The sequence below is a fragment of the Myodes glareolus genome, chromosome 7, assembly GCF_982192425.1.
Source record: "Myodes glareolus chromosome 7, mMyoGla1.1, whole genome shotgun sequence".
Taxonomy (NCBI): domain Eukaryota; kingdom Metazoa; phylum Chordata; class Mammalia; order Rodentia; family Cricetidae; genus Myodes; species Myodes glareolus.
Genome location: NC_142032.1, coordinates 36,485,347 through 36,504,925, shown reverse-complemented (window position 1 = coordinate 36,504,925; position 19,579 = coordinate 36,485,347). Strand labels below are relative to the sequence as shown.

At 45.9% G+C, this 19,579-nt stretch overlaps 1 protein-coding gene across 2 annotated transcripts in view; it reads left to right on the top strand.

Moving 5' to 3' along the window:
- The window catches only part of Dmrt1 (doublesex and mab-3 related transcription factor 1), a 93,872-nt gene that overhangs the window by 48,053 nt on the left and 26,240 nt on the right, over window positions 1–19,579 (top strand). The window contains exon 4 of one of the 2 annotated variants that reach the window (XM_085693739.2): window positions 5,965–6,121. In XM_085693739.2, the coding sequence (XP_085549865.2) occupies window positions 5,965–6,121 (157 nt within the window). The remainder of the gene's footprint in view (window positions 1–5,964; window positions 6,122–19,579) is intronic. The other variant, XM_085693740.2, reaches the window with a different exon arrangement.

Here is a 19,579-nt window from a genome sequence, read left to right as displayed (position 1 = left end):
GACAGCTCATGTGTGACATGAATATGATCCATATTTCTTAAAGCAGCTAATCCAAGTAGTTTATTTCCCGGTACTGCTGATAGGGCTATATCTCTGGGTATCTGCCACAGAGATTCTGATGGTAACATATTGTTTCTGGGTCACTAGCTTCGTCTAAAGCAGAAGGTTGGAACAGAGTAGCAAAGGTTAATTAAGTTTGTCCATCATGGCGGGAACACATATGGATGACTCTGAAGCATTTTGCTCTACAATCAAAGTTCCTGATTGTGTGGTTGCTGGCATCTTTGCCTCTCATTTTCAGACGATCCAAAAGGAAGTTTCTTAACTTGATGCAGAGCAATGGAAAGAACTGGGCTGTTGAAAGGTGGTGTTAGCAAGTCACCCTTTAAATAAGCAAGTATCTCCATTGAAGTTGGGAAGGTGTCTTGGGTCAGTGGACGAAATTGGGAGCTCCAGACAGTTCACCTCCAGCCTGCCTTTTTTTCATCGGTGCCTGAGTAGAACCAAGCTCTTGGTTGGCAGAGTCTCCATATGTTGATGGTTTTTAAGTCCTCAGGATACAGTGAGACAACAGGACAAGTCTCTTGTATCTTTCAGCAAATGCTCACTGTCTTGCTCTGACATTTCCTTATTCCTGTAGCCCATAGCTGGTAGTTTCTCAGGGTACTAACATCAAGAGTATCCTCCCAGCCCTTTGCCACCATCTGCAGAGTTGATGTACCGTGCCACCAGACGGCCAGTGTGCTAGCAACTTGGGAAGCCATATGTCTGCATAATTATTAGCCAGGTGTTTTAAGATGAAATTTTCATCTCTTTTCTTCCAGCTATTTTATTGACTTTAAAATATAATTGATACTAGCATTTATGCCTGGCTGTGTAAATTTGATTGAAAAGTTAGGGTTGAAATTTTATTTTATTTTTAATTCCCTCTCTCTCTTCTTCCCATCCCCTCCCTCTGTGGTTTGTGCCCATATATGTTGGCGCATGTGCTCATGTGCACAAACATACAGACAAGAGGAAGTTGTCAGGTGTCCTGTTCATCACAGTTTTCTTTATTCACTTGAGAGAAGGACTCTCACTCAATCTAGAGGTAGGCTTGTGTCCAACAAGTACCATCAATTCCTGTCTTCATTCTCCCCATTTCCCTGCCAGCACTGGGTTTGCAGGTGTACCAGTAACCGCTCCTGGCTGATTTTTTTGTGGGGTTTAAACTCAGGTCCTAATGTCTGTCCATACACTGTTCATGCAAATTTGACATTCTTTTTTGTCCCCTGATCTTACTGATCTTGAATTTCTGGGGATTCTTCTGTTTTAGCCCTCCCAAGTTGTGTGTGGATGGCGACTGGATTGTTTCAGGGCCTGATGAGGGGCAGTTCTGTATTTTGGAAAACACAGTCAAAGGAGAGTCAATGCCACCAATGAAGATAGTGAGAAAACTGAGCAGCATGCCTGAAATGTGCATTTGGGTCTCTAAGTTAGCAGTATCCATAGATTACTTGCTTTTATGGTGATGTCAAGCACCTCAGACCACTTACAAGTCCAGATATGATGCTGAAGTCCCATGGGGGTGACCCTTTCAGCTGTTCAGGACTTAGGAGTCACTGTTCAGGTGCTCCGGGATTTGGAGTCCTGGGGGAAGGCTTATCGAATGTTTTCACGGTCAGCGTTGGTTGTTTCCACAGAGCCTGCTCATTTTGCCATGGTGCGTCCTATGACTGTTTTTCATTTCTTGAATTTACTGAGATAAACTCCTTTCTTCATCTCTCCTGGAAAAGTCCCATATACAGGAGTTTTCTTGTTTTTGCGTGCTTCTTTCTGTTGCTATTGCTTTGGTAAGCTTGGGCTTTACAATGTAAGATGACTTAGATGTACTGGTTCTTAAATTATTTGCTTTCTCTACTCCTCCACCTGACTCCTGCTCTCAGGAGGGGAAGAACATCTTTTCCATGTTTAGACAAAGACAAACATATTTTGCATTCTTTAGCATCTTGAGGACCGTCTTCATGGTGGACGCCCTCCCCATAATATTCTGAAGAATCCTTGGGCTCCCTCACAGGCACCTGTGTCCTGCTAAAGGTCTCCCCTCCCCTTCTCTCCCCTCCCCTCCTCTCCCCTCCCTTCCTCTCCTTCTTCCTCCCCTCTCCTCCCTCCCCTTTCCTCCTTTCCCTCTCCTCCCTCCCCTCTCCTCCCTCTCCTCTCCTACTCCCTCCTCTCATCTCCTTCCTTCTCTCTTTCCCTCTTCTCCTCCTTCCTCTTCTTCTCTCCTACTTTCTCCCCTCCCCTCCCCTGCCCTCCCTATCCTCCCCTCCCCCTCTCCCTCTCCTTTTCTCTTCTGGGTCATTCACTGTGTGGCAACACAAGAGAAGGTGATGAAAACATAGTAAGGATCTGAGGAGTAGGTGGAGATCGGCAGTAGAGAGCCGTGGGTCACAGCCATGGGGAATGTGCCAGTGTCCCAGGACTTGGCATTTGCTCCCTTGTTATTCTGATATCTCCGAGCTGTGTGCCTAATGGCAGGCACTTAGCCTTATACGTTAAAAAGGTCTAAAAAGAAGGTCTTTGCCGAGGGCAGCATGCGGTGTGGAAGATGAGCAGGTGTGTGTCCCAGTGGACCAGCAGGGCTCTCTGATGAAGCCTTCTGCACAGGTGAGGTCTGCCCTGGCTCAAGTGAACCGCTAAGCGAACCTGGGAATAAGCATTGCAAACCAAAGAAACTGTTTTAAGGACGGCAAGTGTTAATTTCCAGCCTTCACTCTGTGTGCCCTGGAGACCTGAGGTTCCAGCCTGTGAAGAGTGTTTCTGATCTGAAAACTAAAGGTTCACCCCAGACAGGGCTTTGCCGGCCTGAATGATGCTAATCCAAGTGAGTGTCAGGGTCTGGTAATCCCTGCAGGTAGTTGTGTTGTCGTGTGGAGGACTCTTCAGCTTGCTTGTGAGCTAGCTTACTAACAGCCAGGACACGCCTTTTGAGCCCTTCACCTGGAAGGAGAGTTCAGCCTCCCATAATGTTGAACACTTCTGTCTGAAGCCCTGCTAGACAGTCAGTTGGCAGAGAGGATTCAGGAATTTTTAAAGAGGAAACAGTGTGGTCAGACACTCTTGAGCTGTCCTGGGATATCACTGTTACCAGAGACAGGATGGTTTAGGGTACGGGAAAGGTGGCCTGTGGTTCAGATTTATTGCCATGCATTTTCTGAACAGTTCAGTAAAGCAAAACCCCAAGCTTCAAGGTTTCTTCTGGAGTTAATGCTAACAGCGTGTGCCTTTGCTGCCTGCTCAGCTCCTGTCTGTGGGTCACACACTCCGGTTCAGAGACTGGGGTGCATAATAAGATTATAAAACATGTCTCTCGCTTGCCGGCCACCACATGCTAATAATAATAGCAGACATAATTCACTGGAATCTTGGATTTTTTTTAGGTTTTGCTTGGTTTATTTGTTTAATATAAAGGAACAAAAATAAAATCTCAAAGAAACAAGTTAGCATTTTGTAACACACACTCTCTCTCTCTCTCTCTCTCTCTCTGTAACTAATATCGCCCGTGTACATAACTGAACAGTTCCTCTGTTTGCCACTGTGATTGTCTTTTACCCAAAGGAGAGGGAAGGGCCCTAAGGGTAGTAGATTAGTTTGAAACAGGTTCCCCAACCTTGGCACTGTTGTGGTGTTGGGGTGGATGCTTGGTTGTCAGGGGACTGCCCTGGGCCCTGGGGGAGGATAGCGTGTCACTGGCCTTTATCTCCAGATGCCTGAGGCAGCTGTCTTTGCTTCCAGGTGTGACAACTGAACATGTCTCCAGATACCAAATCTTCCCATAGGGACAAGGTTGTCCCCAAATGAAAACTATTGGTTTAAGAGCAAATACATTTCAAAGGCTTCATTATGCACCCATCTTGCCTAAGGCCAGAGTTGCAGGGTTGTGTTGTCTGTCATCAGTCTGTCTTGTCTGTCTAAAATTAGAAGGGAGCACCTTCTGGGGTGAACATCAACTCCGTTTAAGAGGGCTCTGTGTTCTTAGAGACGCAAATCCTTCCTCCTGCGCAGGTTTGCGAGTAGATGGTTATTGTGGTCTTAAGTTTTCTTTCTGAGTTTAGCCTCTGATGGCTGAGCTACCTCTTCAGCCCTGACACATTTCTCTCTGAGTTGGATGTAGCTGAAGTGATCGATGACCTTGGTAAACTCACATTTTAATAACCTTAAGTGGAGTTTGGCCTTTTTTAAAATATTTATTTATTATGCATACAATATTCTGTCGGTGTGTATGTCTGCAGAAGAGGGCACCAGACTTCATTACAGATGGTTGTGAGCCACCATGTGGTTGCGGGGAATTGAACTCAGAACCTTTGGAAGAGCAGGCAATGCTCTTAACCACTGAGCCATCTCTCCAACCCCCGGAGTTTGGCCTTTTGTATCCTTTTTTCCCCCACTTCTTATTTTGCTGGAAGTTTTCTGTTGTGATCTCAAGGAGACATTAGGGAAACTGAGTAATCGAATACAAATAGCTCAATTCAAAGTTGACAGTTTCTGATGCTTTCTGAAAGATAAAGAATTAAATGGGGGACAATAAACATGTATGTTCTGAAGCGATACTTATTTTCCCATGAGCCGTGTGAAAGGATGCCATTTGTCTGCATCTGGGCAGGGTGCATGCGGGGATGACAGCTGTTCGCCAGTCTGCTTATTAGACTTGACTTTTTGAACTTTTTTTTAATACATGAGATCTTGTTCTTCTCTGGTGTATGGCTGGCTACATATTGGTAATTTTTAGAGTCTTGGTGACACGTTAGAATTACCTAGGGAGCTTTGGAAAGACCCCGGGTCCAGGTCAAACCCCAAACCAGTTGAATTAGGTTTTCAAGGGGTGGAACCAAGGTCCTTCTTTTACTTCAGTAAGAGACAAGATTGAGAACTTGTCCACATATTTATAAATAAAGTTTTATTGGGACACAGTCATGCCCATTCATTTGCTCTTGCCAAGAGATACCTTGACAAACCCTCAGTTAGTTACTCTTTGGTCATTTATAGTAAAATACTTGCGGAGTGTTGCTCTGAAGTCATGGTGAATATTAACTATTTCAGGGTTTGTGTGTACTTCCACAGCTAAGGAAGAATGCAGCATTTTGTAAAGCTTGGTGATTCAAGTCCTGTCACTTTGTATAAAGGAGATATCGAAAACCATTTTCCTTGAAGAACTGACTTTTAGATATTGTCAGACCCGAGGGAGATGTGTCTAACTTAGCACCCAGAGTCCATGGACATCTGTGCTTAAAGTTGGCCCCTGACTGTTAGTCCAGGGCTTGATTTTTCTCACTGTGTAACTGGCTCCTGGGAAGCCTGAAGCATTCATGCTGTAGTTCTACTGAAGCACTTACAGACTCCATAGTAATAATAATAATAATAATAATAATAATAATAATCCATAACCCGCTCCCAATCTTAGACGGGCTGAAGATACCGCTCGGTGGGTTAAATGTTTGCCATGAAAGTGTGAGGTTCAGAGTTCAGAGGCCCACATCTACACAAATACGGGGCAGGCCTGGGCACCCACTTACAATCATCAAGAGATGGAGGTGAGGTCCCTGGAGCAGCTGGCCAGTTTGAGTAGCTGAACTGATGAGCTCTGGGTTTAAGTGAAAGACCCTTACCTCCATATATAAGGTGCAGAGTTTCTGTACTGTGCTGACTTCGCGGTACGGAGTGTGTGACAGAGCAAAGCAGCTTCCCTTGTGGGGCACAGGAAGAAAAGACAGACACTAGAAGGGTCAGACATAAGCTGTCCTCTAGAGTCTGCCTGTCCCCACCACTGAAGGCCTACTGCCTCCAGTTAGGTCCCATCTCCTCATGGTCCCAGAATTTCTCAAGTCAGTACCATGCATTGGGGATCAGGCCTTGGGCGTGTGCTCCTGTGGGGAGCATTACATATTCAAGCCATAACAAAGGTGTCCTGTAATTTTTCTTCCGCAGATGAAGAGCGCGGAGAGCCGTCACCCGGTGAGCTCCCAGTACCGGATGCACTCATACTATGGGCCTCCCTCCTACCTGGGCCAGAGCGTGTCCCAGATCTTCGCCTTTGAGGACAGCCCCTCCTACTCAGAAGCCAAAGCAAGTGGTAGGTTCTGTGGTGGGTATCTTGAGCTGAGTTGATACCCAGCAGGGGAGTCGTCATTCTCTGTGGGCGTGTTTCATAGGAGCTTTGGGGATTTTTAAATTATTATTCTTTAAGAATATCACAAGCTCTCCCCAGATCTCCCACCTTCTTTTCCATCCAACTTCTTCCTCCCTCTCCTTCTCTCTCTCCCGCCCTCCTCTCCCTCATGGAGTCTAGTTTGTGTTAGGACCTGCCCTGGAGTGTGGTTGGTAACCCAGGCATCGCATCTATAAAGACATCTGATTTTCCTTCTTCAAGCAGCAATCAGATACCAATAGCTTCTTAGCTAGGGTGGGGCTTTTACCCACTTCTCCCCACCCCTGCTTCCTCCATACTGTGGTTTTGCTGGCTTGAACTTTCACAGGTCTTGTTCATGCTGTCACAGTTGCTGTGTGTTCATATGTAGAATTGCCCTGTTATATCTGGAAAGTAGTGTTTCCTCAAGTCACCCTCCACTCCATATAGACCCCTGAGCCTTGGGGAGAAGGGATGTAATATAGATGACCCCTGTAGGGTTGAGCACTCTAAACTCTCTTAATCTCTGCATGGTGGCCAGTCATGGGCCTCTGTCGCAATTACCATCTAATACAAAAAGAAGCTTCTCTGATGTAGGTTGAGAGAAGCATTGATTTACAATATATTGATTTACATTATAGGAATTGTTTTAATACTGTGTTATCCATTTAATAAAGTAATAGCAGGTTTTCCTCTAGGGCCCATAATAGATCTCGCCATAAGTTCTTAGTCTTGTTGACAGTGTCAAGTACGGGTCCTAAATCCAATCAGAAAGTGATTGGTTACTTCCTTAACACTTGTACCACCATTGCACTAATTGGGACTGCCTTACCAGGCAGGTTGTTATTGCAGCTCCCAGGGTCTGCAGTCGGATGAGATTGGTGATTGCTCTTCTCCAGGTGAACATTCTGTAAAGAATTCAACTATGAATTGGTTTTACTTTATTCTTTTCTATAGATGCATTTTTTTCTTTTAAAGTCTTTTTCTTTGTTCACTTTTCAGATTGTATTTTAATTATAACATTTCCCCTTCCACCCCCCACCCCTCCCACATCCTCCCCGCTCTCCTTCAGATTCCTGACTTCTGCTCCATCAGTTGTACCACATGCATTTATGTATTTGTTCAGGGGAAATGGAGGGAGCCTTACAGACGGGGGAGGGAGGTAAGATAACAACATGGATGACCGAGAAAAGCCACATGGAATCATACTATAAACTATAACCTTTAATTCATTGTGTAAATAGATAGTTACCTTCAATGAACTTTTCCATCCGGGCTGATGGCACTTCTCCTCGAGCCACAGACCACCTAAGAAAAGTCCCAATATCAGCTATGAAAAGCCTCTTTTGAGGTGCTTTGCTCTTGATACATTTCCCCCTTTCAGAATTCTTGTCATAATAGTAGACTTCTGTCCCTACAAATGTTACTTTATTTTTTATTAAGAAAAAATCGTGTGTGTGTGTGTGTGTGTGTGTGTGTGTGTGTGTGTTTTGCCTGCATGTATGTATATGTTCCACATGTGTGCCTGTTGCCTGAAAGCAAGAAGAGGGCACTGGATACCCTGGAACCGGAGTTGTGGATGGTTGTGAGCTAGCATATAGATTCTGCAAGTCAAACCTGGGTCCTCTGGAAGAGCAGGCAGTGCTTTTAACTGATAAGACATCTCTCCAGTCTCCAGATGTTGTGTCCTTGAGGAACAGTGTGACATACAAGGCTCATTTTTTTCCATTGCTAGGGATCAAACCCCAGGGATTGTTGTTGATGCTGAGCAAGGGCTTTGGGAAGATAACCCAGGGCCCAGAGACACTTCAGATGTGTTTCAAGTCTACATAATTTTTATGAAGCAAAGTTCTGTGTATGAAATTGATGTTTCACAAAGAGTCTTGCTTTAAAAATCAAAGTGCATTCATCTTTTGAGGGAAAAATAAAATAACACAGTAAAACATTTTTTAATACAGTAGATCTGGGCTTCTGCAGTAGCAATGCAAATAATTCTGATCCGGCTGAAATAAAAAATGACTGTTTAATGAGTTGATGCTCTTTGAGATACACAATTCCTCAACTTCAGTTCTAACCTCCCCAGCAGTTACGCTGGGTTGATGAGCAGCTCTTTCCTGGCTGCTTCCAGAGCCTGTTTTTTAAGTTATTTGTACGTAAGCATCATCTTTTGGTTTAGGAAAACTAGAAGCAAACAGTAGAGCCAAGAATTGGCAATCAGGGCAGTCCTGAGTGACATGGAAGAGATTGATCTAGATTCAATTGTGATTACCTTGTACTAAATGGAAGGAGATGTTAATTTCCTAAATAACATGACTATAGAGGAGAATTTTAGAATTGTATTTATTATATGTTTGTTGCACAAGGTAGGGGGAAGGCCACAGTGTGGGTGTGAAGGTCAGAGGACTCTGTAGAGTTGGGCCTCTTCTTTGGTCTTTACATGGCTCCCAGGGATGGAGCTCAGCTCAGCAATCTAGTGTCAGTGTAAAGCGCCTTCACCGACTGAACCACCTTCCAGGCCAAGAATTTCTTCTCAATGCAGATGCTTCAGAAAATGAGAACCAGAACTGTGACCTTATTTTCACATTTGGAATTAAATCTTTAAAAGCTGGGCATGAGCCCCTGTCGAAAAGAAACAAAAACGAAAAGAAAGCTGGGCAAAAAGCTGCTTTCTTTACTCTCCTAAACTACAGTAGTGCCCATGGATGCAGGACATTTAGATGATGGAAGCTGGGCGGTCTGCTGTGAGGGGATTGAAGTGTACAACGGTGGCTGCACTTTCATTTTTGTTAATTCTGGATCTCCATGTTTAGAGTAGACTGCTCTCCCTGTTTCATAAATATCCATGTTCTCTGCGGGCGCTGCCTTCAGGATTTACATATAACCTGGCCAGTGTGCTCCCTAAGAAGAGAGAGCACACGGCCTACATGCCTTGCCAGTCTGTTCTCACAGCCTCTGCTGTGCTCTTCGTTGGTTGAGTAAATGAGTGAAGGAATGAAGAATTCTGTTTTTAAGTGAGCTTGCCCCATCAGGGAGGGGAAGCCGGAGCCATCAGGATCCCGACTTTGCTGTTAGACAAAGCCAGCGGACAGTTGGGAGTTGAGGTGGTTCAAGAGACTTGTTTTCATATAGAAAATTAGAAACAAATTCCCCTTACAGGAGGAAATCACCTACGTTTCTTACTGTAGCAGTAATGGAATATCTTTAGAAGCACCGGCCTTCTTGAGATAAAGGTGTCAGTTCAGAGCAGAGGGCAGTAAGACAAAAAATTCTGAGAAGCAATTTATTGGTGCAGAGAGGAACGGATTTGAAGAGGAGCACTAGATGTCTGAAGTTATGGCGGAGGAGGCTGTCACTTGGGAGGAAAGAGGTAACCGTCCACAGAAAGAGTAGGCAGTATTGCGACCATAGCATAAGGCATCAAGAGTGGCCTACTTTTCCTGAGGCCTCTGGCCTCACTTCCTGGGGCCCTCTCATTCACTGATAGGATTAGCTCTAACTGTGGCAAAGAGGAAGACAGCTCCGAAGAATCGTTGTTAAATCTCAGTATTGTTAGCTTGGGATTGTGGAAAAAGAGGAATGAGTTAGTGGAAAATCTACAGTCTGGTTAATTGGTGAAAGGAATGTGGTTTTCTGATGTCTAGTTATCTGGACATGAAGCTTTTACAAAGCAGATGAGGAAGGATGGGAAAATCATTGGGGAAACAGAATGCCCACAGGTCATCTTTTGGCATGTGGGGTCCCCCGCTTTAGTGCTTTGGAGTAGGCTAGACCCTTTTGGGTAATAGATCTGAAAGTTTGAAACAGTGACAGGATGTGGTTCGTGGAGGTGGAGACATCATTTTAGTCACCGGAAAACTGACAGTGGTTGGCTGGTTACTAGTTCTGCACAGCATTGCAGTCATGAATTAAAAAAAAAATGATTTCTTCATGTTTATCAGCTAGTCCAGATGGGCTTCTAAGTGTAGGTGAACTTTTCTTCCCTCCTGCCAGTTCCCAAATAACCAACATGGAGTCTTAAATGAATTGTGAATGCTCAGGGGACAGCTCAGGCTTATTACTTGCTAGCTCTTACAACTTAAGCTAACCCATTTCTATTAATCTACATTCTGCCACATGGTGTTACCTCTCTTTTATCTCGGCACTTCCTATTTCCTCTCTGTGTGTGGCTGGTGACTGCTCTGAATCTGCCCTTTTTCTTCCCAGAATGTTCTCTGCCCCCCCCCAAAATCCTGCCTAACTATCGGCCAATCAGCTTTTTAGTAACAATGAGAGCAACATATCTTCACAGTGTACAGAAGGATTATTCTACAACATCTACGTGATTTGGAGAATAATGTTGAAAGTAGAGTTAGTGATTTTTGGAAAACTTTTATTAGAGTATGGATTTGTCCATTAAGAATACATTTTTTCAGTTTTTTTAAATTGATAAACATAACCTATTCACTCTCCTTGCGCAAGCAGAGGATTTTCCCCATTGATAACAGGTAAGTATTGTACCACTGAGCTACAGTCCCAGGCTTTTAAAAAGGTTTTATTTTGAGATAGTTGCTCAGGCTAGACTTACGTTTACTGCATAAATCAAGGCAGCTTCAAATTTGTGAGCCTCCTGCCTCAGGAGTAGCTGGAGTTACAGGTATGTACCGTCTTGCCTGGCTAATCTTAGGATCTAAAGGAATGGGTGTGAGCTTAATGTTGTCCCCTGGTCTTGCTGTGGATGGCAACGTGAGAATCAGTGTTGTGAAAAAAGTGTCAAAACTTTCCCCCTGCCACCTTGTTTCTATTGTTTTTTGTGGAAAAAATCTGAGCGGACCCCTCCCCATCCTGAAGTGATGGTTGGGATGTGTGCGTGGTGGGAGCTGAGGTTGTACATGTGCACCACCCACGTTTGATTATTTTTTCGTGTGAGATACTGGGCATTAAACTCAGGATCCCACATACTAGACAGGTGCTGTACAACTGTGGTATAGTCTCAGCCTATGCAGAGGGGGCATAAAGGACTGAGGCCCGAGCCTGGGGACCGCGATGTTTTGAGCATTGGTGGATGGGATGACCAGTGAAGGAGACAGGAAGTCAGTTAAAGCCAATGAAGACTGCAGGTGGGTGGTGTTTCAGAAGTCGAGTGTAGAAAGTACTTCAGTGAACCGAGCCAAGCAGTGCCAATGACAGGCATAGAACAGGAAAGCTGGGGCTGCTGCCCAACTGGTGCTACACTCAGGAGGATTCCTGGAGAGCCAGCCAGCCACTGGTGTTTAGTTCATGCTGAAAGCCCGAGGAAATGTGTTTCCATGTGAGCAAAGGGCAGGGGCAGCAGTGGCAGTGGCAGCTGTTGGATGGATGCTCTCACTAGCAAGAGGTGAAGGCGGTCAGGCAAAAAGCCCTTCTCTCAGATATCCTTATCTCTGGGGAGGGTCTCCCCTCCAGAAGTCAGTCTTTCTGGGAAATCCTCTTACAGACCCATCTAGAGGTGTGTCTGTTAGCTGGTTCCAGATCCAGTTAAGATTAATCAGCACGGTAGGACCCAGGGAGTAGGGCCAATGGCTTCCAGAGGCGCAGCTCAGGCGGGTCTGAAGATCCTTTCCCTACTTACAGGGAATGGAGAAGGAGAAGAGACTGTAGCTCCTTGTTGGAGCAACTAGATGTCTAGTGAGCTTGATGTAGAAGTGGGGCTTGTAGGTTTATCTTTCATTGCTGTAGAAATTCACTTGCACCTCACATAAGAGAATTATGAGACATCTGAAACTGTACCTTTGGGGTATTGTGAATGTCAGGGTGCTGTGTAGAGTTAGGGCAACTGTCACTTCTGTCTGGTTCTACGTCATGTTTACCCGCTGAGGAGGAAGCTCATCCATGAAGCAGTTATTCCAAGTCTTCCTTTCCTAAGCCCTGGTTAGCACTAACCTGCTGTCTGTTCCCAGACTCCCTACTGATGTTTCGTGTGAATGGAGTAGGTGACACATGGCCCTTGGTGTCTGATTTCTTTCTCTTAACTTCAGGTTTTCATGGTTCGTCCAGACTTCAGCATGAATTCATACTCCCTATGTTTCTTTGGCTGAATTGTGTCCTGTGATTTGAATGTATCATATCTTGTTCATCCATTCTTTGATGGACATTTGGATTATTGTCATTGACTGCTGTGGGTTGATAGTGCTGGCATGACACTCATACCTGCCCGTTTGATTGTCTGTTCTCAGTTCTTCTGAACTTACACCTAGAAATACGTATTCGTCAGCTTTTGTCACTGTAGTAAAAAAGGACTGGATTTCCTAGCTTTCGAAGAGTAAAGATTAGTTCTGACTCAAAGTGTTGGAGGACCCCATCTGAGTGACCCATTGCTTTGAGTTTCTGGTGGGGAAGCCACATGGCAGAAGTACACACCTTGTCAGCCAGGCAAGTACTGTACCACTGAGAGGTACCCCATCCCTCTATCCTTTTTGCTACAAGGTTTTGACAGGCTAACCCAGGCTGGCCTTGAACTCACCTAGTAGTTCAGCCAGGCTCCGAACATGCCATCTTCTTATCTCCTTAGAATGTCAGACCTGTGCCATGAGATTCTGCAGCCTCCTCCAAGTTCTGCCACCTCCCAATAGTGCCACCATTAAGACAAGGTCTTTTAGGTCTGTCTAAACCATCCAGAGTGGAATTGCTAGGTCTTGTGCAAGTTTTATATTTATTTATTTTTTGAGGTACATTAACTTGTTCTCCTAGCAGCTACCCTATCTTATATTTCCATCAGAGTATGAAGGCTCCCACTTCCCCATATCCTAACCAACACTAACTTGTTTTCCAATTTTCTCAATTATGGCTCTCATAATTCATCTTTATTATACTATAAAAGTATCTAATCAAAGTAGATTAGAAACTCAAAAGTAAATAAAGCATAGGTCCTTCTCTCCATACAGTTTGGAAATCAGTGATTTGCCCAAGTAGAAGACGGGTGTGGAAGAAAGTGTGTCCAGTTCATAGCAACACATGGAGGGTGTGTGGGAAGAGACCGGGAGCATCCGGGAAATGATGCCACCCCAGAAGGGATGACATGGGATGCCATAGCCATGCCTCTGTGTCACTGGGTGTATGTGTGGCTGTAGGTGAGTAGCGCCAGGCTAAAGGCAGTCTGTATGCATATCCAGAAGTGAACTCCATTAGGACCAGAGGAGGATTTATGGCAGGTAGGTAAATGTCAGCATTCCTCAGAGACTTGCGAAACAGGTTCCTGTCTACTGAAAGGAACCATTTCCCTCGCCTGGCAGAAGGGACATATGACCACCTGTGACTTCTATCAGCATACAAAAGCCTGTGTGGCCTCCAGGCTCCCTTGGTTTCACAAGTACACAGTGCTTTTCAGCCTTCTTACTAGCTCACCTACCCAAAGCTCCCTCCAGCTCAGAGACTTCCCTTCTCCAGAACGCATTCCTCTTATAACCCAGCTATTCTCACTATTCTTAATATTCTCTCTCCCTCTCCCCCCTCCCTCTCCTTCTTCTCCCCTCCCCCTCTCCCTCCCTCCCCTTCCCCTCCCCCTCCCTCCCCCTTCTCCTCCCCCTCCCCCTCTCCCTCTCTCTTCTCTATTCTGCTTCTTGCTATCTCGTTATCTACACTGTCCTTCCCTATTTCCCTAACCCTGCCCACATTCAGTCTGCTTCTTTGTCTCTCTGCTTTCAAATCTACAATAAAACCTTAACCCCATCGTGGAGCATTCGTGTTGATACTTTAACCGTGCCCCATCGCACACAGGTAGCATCCTCAAAGAGGCACTTTTCCTACCTGTTGCTCTCTTTAACATAAATTTCTTAGCAGGCAGATTAACACCTGCAGTGAGGTTTGTATCAACTGGGAAAGACAAACACACTTAAATGATTTGGATCAGCTTCTGGGATGCTCTCAGCGCAGTCAGGAGAAACGGTGCCTCGGACTCCTCTGCGTTCACTGACAGTGGATGTCTTTACTCCACGCTGCAGACTGTAGGCAGAATGGTTGTGCGGTCACCTGTGACGTGTTCAGTGTTGTGTGGTGGAGTTGTGCTTTGTGGGAAAGGTCTCCTGGAGGCGCCTCCCAACTCTGCACGTGGGAGCGCAGAGGCTTTGCCGCCCTTTGGAAGCACCCTCGGATCTTTTTGTCCTGGGTACCGTCAGTGTGAGGCGAGTGGCCTTCTGCCGAAAGTGGCTATGTGGGGACATAGAATCGTCTGGTTAGATAAAATGGGCCTGTGCATCAGAAGCTGTGTAGCCTTAGCAACAGCAGTCCTTTCTCAAGGGCTTGTTTCATTGCCTGCTTTGGAGGCTGAGGGTGGTCCCTGTGAGGTTACCTGACTTTTGTGAAAATCTGACCGTGTCTAGTGTGACGAAGCTCAGTCCTGCTATAGAAGGTGTGATGGCTTGAAAAGAAAATGACCCCCCGAAGAGAGCGGCACTGTTAGGAGGTGTGGCCTTGTTGGAGTGGGTGTGGTCTTGTTGAAGGAAGTGTGTCACCATGGAGGCAGGCTTTGAGGTCTCATACTGCCCAGTGTCTGAGACCACTTCCTGTTGCCTGCAAGATGCTGGCCTCTCAGCTCCTTCTCTGACGCCATGTCTGCCTGCATGCCATCATGCCCCACCGTGATGATCATGGACTAAACCTCTGAAAATGTAAGCCAGCCCAGTAATTGTTTTCCCTTATGAGAGTTGCCATGGTCATGTGGGCACTGTGAGGTCACGTGACTGCTGTGAGGTTTTGACGGTGTCCAGAAGCTTGGTTCTGCTCTAGGCGGTGAGGGTGGGTGCTCTTCCCAGTCGTGAGGTTCTGATGGTGTCCAGTGTCAAGCAGGGCAAACGCCATGAAAGGCGGCAGGTGTCATCACACCCAGTTCCTGCCTTCAGGGATAGTGCTGGTGTTGCTGGCAGTCCTTGTGGGGAAGAATGTTCTAGAAATGTGCCAGTCTGGCTTAGTCCTGTGGAAAGTGGGCTCAAGACTCCAAGGGCTGCTCTGGTTCTGTGTATTCTGTCCCGAGCCACGTGACCCAGTCTGTAGGAGAGAACACTGGATCTTGCCCCCGTCCCTTAAGAAAAGGCGATTGTGTCTCACGCAGTGTTTAGAAGACGGAAAAGAGCGCTGTGACCTTATTCTCCTTCTGTTGTTGGCTCTGGCTTTGAAAAGAGTAGAGCATTCAGTGGCAGATATCACGGAAGCTGGTGCCTGGAAGAGAGCAGAACCGTGCGGTGGGGAGGGTTAGTCCGGGTCCTCAGCTCAGGTCCAATAGTGCCGGGCTCGGATTATGGTATCTTAGAGCTCCAGTTCCCTCAACTAGGAAGCTGAATGCAGTAACAACAGCTTACCTGGTTTCATACATGGATCCATGTGTAAAAGCATGGACCACTACTGCCCGTGCTGACTCCTCTGTGTTACATTCCTGTCGACTCAAAGGCCATCACCCTGCTTTTACACCTTCCTGTATAGGCAGGTGTAAATGGGTTGTGTAAATAGAAATACTCTTTTCATAAAGAAAGGCCTCGATTTATCCCAACAGAGGTCCTGATGGATATGTGTATGTGTATTGTATATTGGGAATTTTAAAATTAGTTAGACATCGTGCGTGGTCTGCTAAATGGGGAAGATAGACTATCCGCATTTTTGTTTGTTTTTTTGGGACAGGGTTTCTCTGTGTAACAGCCCTGGCTGTCCTGGAACTAGCTCTTGTAGACCAGGCTGGCCTTGAACTCACAGAGATCCGCCTGTCTCTGCCTCCTGAGTGCTGGATTAAAGGAATGTGCCACCACTGCCCGGCAACCATCCACATTTTAAGCATTTAAAAATGGTCGTCGTTTTTGATTTGGGAATAAAGGATGCCGGTGATTTTCAGTGAACAGAAACCAAGCGGAGAGGATGAGACTGGAGGACCAGCAACCCCTAAAGAACCATAAAGAACAGTAGGGCCTAGTTGATGTGCTCCGGGTGACAAGCAGAGCTGTTTTGATTCAGGTCCCTTTTCTTTCTCCATGAAATGCAGACCCTGTAAAGGCAATCTGGACAAGACTGAGCTCTGGTGCCCCCCAGCATATCCCATGTGTCAAATGTCAGTGTTTAACAAAGCCGGCCACCCGGCTGTCCTCTAATAATGGCAGGTGCTTCCCAGGGAGCTGCCTTAGAGGTCAGACTCTCTCTGTGAGGCATGGGATCAGTCATCTCCACCCTGAAGAGGAATGACCAGGGTGTGTTCTCGTGGGGCAGAGGGGGAGTGGGAGGTGGGGGCTCTCCCAGGATGCTTCATGTTCTCCTGAGTGAATAAGAAGACCCCTCCAGAATTATTTCTATTCTCGTCTCACCAGTGCTTGGGAAAGTGTTAGGTTTCTGCAGCCGTTAACCTGCAGATATCTTGGACTGTATTACATAGAATCTTGCCTTTGGGAAATTCTCCATTTTACAGAATTAATTCTTTACATGAGTCTGGCTTTTGATGAAGAATGTAGTCCTGCAAGAGACCCAGATGAGGCTGTACCAGTATCCCCACTTACAGAGCGACGCTGACAGGGCGCATCCTCAAAGCCTTGTCCATAGTGGTCAACAGTAAGGGCTGGGGTCCACTCCCGCCTTGGAACCACTTTCCCTGACTGCTCTCTCCCCTTTGTCCTCCCCTTCCTCCACTTCCTGTCCTTGCGTTTCTCTTACAAACATGTGTCCCTTCTGCAGCGTCTTTAAGATGGTGCCCTGTGCAGTGTACTGGCGCACCGGATTTCAGACTCAGTATTATTACTGCCATGTGACAGATGAGGACACGGAGACATGGAGACAATGACTGTGAGGCCGGGAAGAAGAGGGGCCCTGGTGTCCACATGCCAGGCGTGGGAGCTGAGGCACAGGGAGGGCATAGTCTCCCTGGCCAAATGGTCTGACGTGTCTGTGTTTGAAGTATTGTTCGAAGAGATGGTGGCTATGATGGGAATTACTTAGACGTGGCTACAACGGTCTTTCTGTTGCTCTTCTGAAATGTCAAAAGCGTGATCCTGTAGCACAGGCCGCATCCAGAAATGCCCCACTCGGAGCTGCCTTTCTGTCACCTCACAGCACAGATCTTAGGAAAGGCTGGAATCCGCCAGCAGGTCAGCTGAGACGGTGCTCTTGACAAACACAGGACAGCCACTTAGTTTTACGGTTGTATTTGAATTACCTTCTTCCTTAGCAGGAGAGAGTAGAATGCAGTTCATATTTAATGGGGACAGGTATTGGAAGGTTAGGTACCTCGAAATGATAAGTAATTAGAAATAGGAACACCACCAGCTACTTCTTAGTCACTTTTTTTTTATCCTAAGCTAAGTCAGTTTATTGGTCTCTATGATAGACTACTTGGTTTTGATTTGTAAGTAACATGAAAAAGAGTAGTCTAGTTTTTCCCAGATAGTTAAAAAAATTTTATTATATCTATTTATTGTGCATGTGTGTTTTGTGTTGTGTGCGTGTGCGTTCACTGTGTGTGGGGAGGGGTTGGAGGATAGCTTATGGAACTTTCATCATGAAGGACCCTAAAACAGAACTCAGCAAATGCCTTCATCATGAGGGACTCTAAAACAGAACTTGGCAAGTGCCTTCACCCACTGGCCCTCCCAGATCATTTTTTTAGAAAGATAGCGTGTTTTAAAAATTCTCTCAGTGGCCTTTGGTGGCTTGAATAGGACAGCTTTCTATATCTTCAAGTTTCTCTTGGAAGCTTTGCACATAGGGCGCGGCCTACACGGAATTTGCCTGTATCCTTGCTCATCCAGTGAAAATTGTTTTCAAAGCTGTGACGCTCCAGCCTTGGCCTGGGCTCTTGCGTGGAGCTGCAGCCACCGATCACTGCGAAGATGTCGTCCTTTGAGTCTGACGAATCTGCTGGGCCTGGGTGCTTTGAGTCCCTCACAGTGAGGAGTAACTTAGGAGTTTATTTTCCCTGCCCAGCTCTTTGGAGGCACGGCCTCAGGCCAAGCACAACTTGAATAACCTTCAGGAGAGCTGTGCTGTCCTTCTGTCGGCTGCTGTCTTTGAAAATTGCCTGCAGAGTTAGTGAGCAGGAACAGTTAAGATTTACAAACAATGATGAAGCTTGTCATGCATCTTTCACCATTCATCACCCGGGTGCCGTGCCTGGGCGGTGAAGTGTTCTTCATAAAAACCAGCTCAGTGTGAAATACACCTCGCTGCAATGTTTACTGCTCTGAAGCCCGTCAGCGGCCCTTTATAGTAAATCCAGATTGCGATGTGACATTACAGTATATCATTGCCCGGCGCAGTGGGGTTTACACTGGGAATGAGTGCAGTGCACACCAGATGAGGTGTCCAAATTGAGTTATGTTGGAATTTGGCTGTTATATGGGGATAGCTTTTGTTTTCCGAACACTGAAAGTTAGCTTTATATGTATTTATATTTATATATAGGCATATACTTCCCATCCTGCACATATACACAGGATATACAGTATGTGCTGAGGTCAGCTTACAAATGGGTTTCAGGTGTGAAGAATGGTGGCCGGATTTTATGTACCATCCAAACTGTTGTTGTTGTTGAACTTGGTTTAGATGGAAACTTCGTGAGGAAGCTAGGGTCAGTGCATTGAGGAAGCCAGTTTGATCTGCGTGTAAAATGGTTGTGTTTACCATCTTCTTGTATACAAACAAGGATCTTTTTCTCCTGGGACTATTACTGTCCACTGTAATGTCCCTTTTAGTATGAGGGCCAGAAGATCCTGTGGGCTGATTCTACAGTGGTTGAGTAATGGCACTCATCTTATGTGTGCCTGGGGAAGTCTCTGAAGTCTCTCCCTTATTTATTATTATTTTTAAGTGGGTATCAAAATCCTGGTGCTGCCTCTGCTATCTTGAGAGAGATGCTGCTTCCAAATAAGAGATTTATGTTGTTTTAGTTTAAATCTGCGAAATAAAAGACAGACTGGATTTATCGAATGATCAGGTTTATTTACATTCACCCTAAAAGCGCCAATATTAAAAATGGACTCCATAAAAATAATATTCAGAGATAACAGCTGCCCCTGAAGTTCCCTGATCATCTGCTTACCACATATATTTTCAAATTCTCTGCTTTGCACAGGAGGCTGTTAGGACGATTTGTGATCTTTACCCATGCCCGGAGTCTGGGTTCACCCCACACCCCCTTTAAATGAAGAGCTGAGTGAAGCTCTCCTGGCCACACCCACTGCCTTTTGGGGTTGATGCCTCTATTTGTAATGTTTTGGTGCTGAAGATGGACTAACTATCCATCTTCCTGGAAGAGGCCTCAGGAAAGCATGCAGCATATGGTGCTGGCTTCTGGGGTCTAGAGACGCAAGCCCTCAGCCTCCAGTGCCAGGAGAGCCTGGCCTTAAACTCTCCAGCATCGCCTCTTGCTGAGGTGATTGGGCCAACAGGTGGAATCACTTCCCATGGATTTTGAGGGAAAATGAACACCCAGTTAGC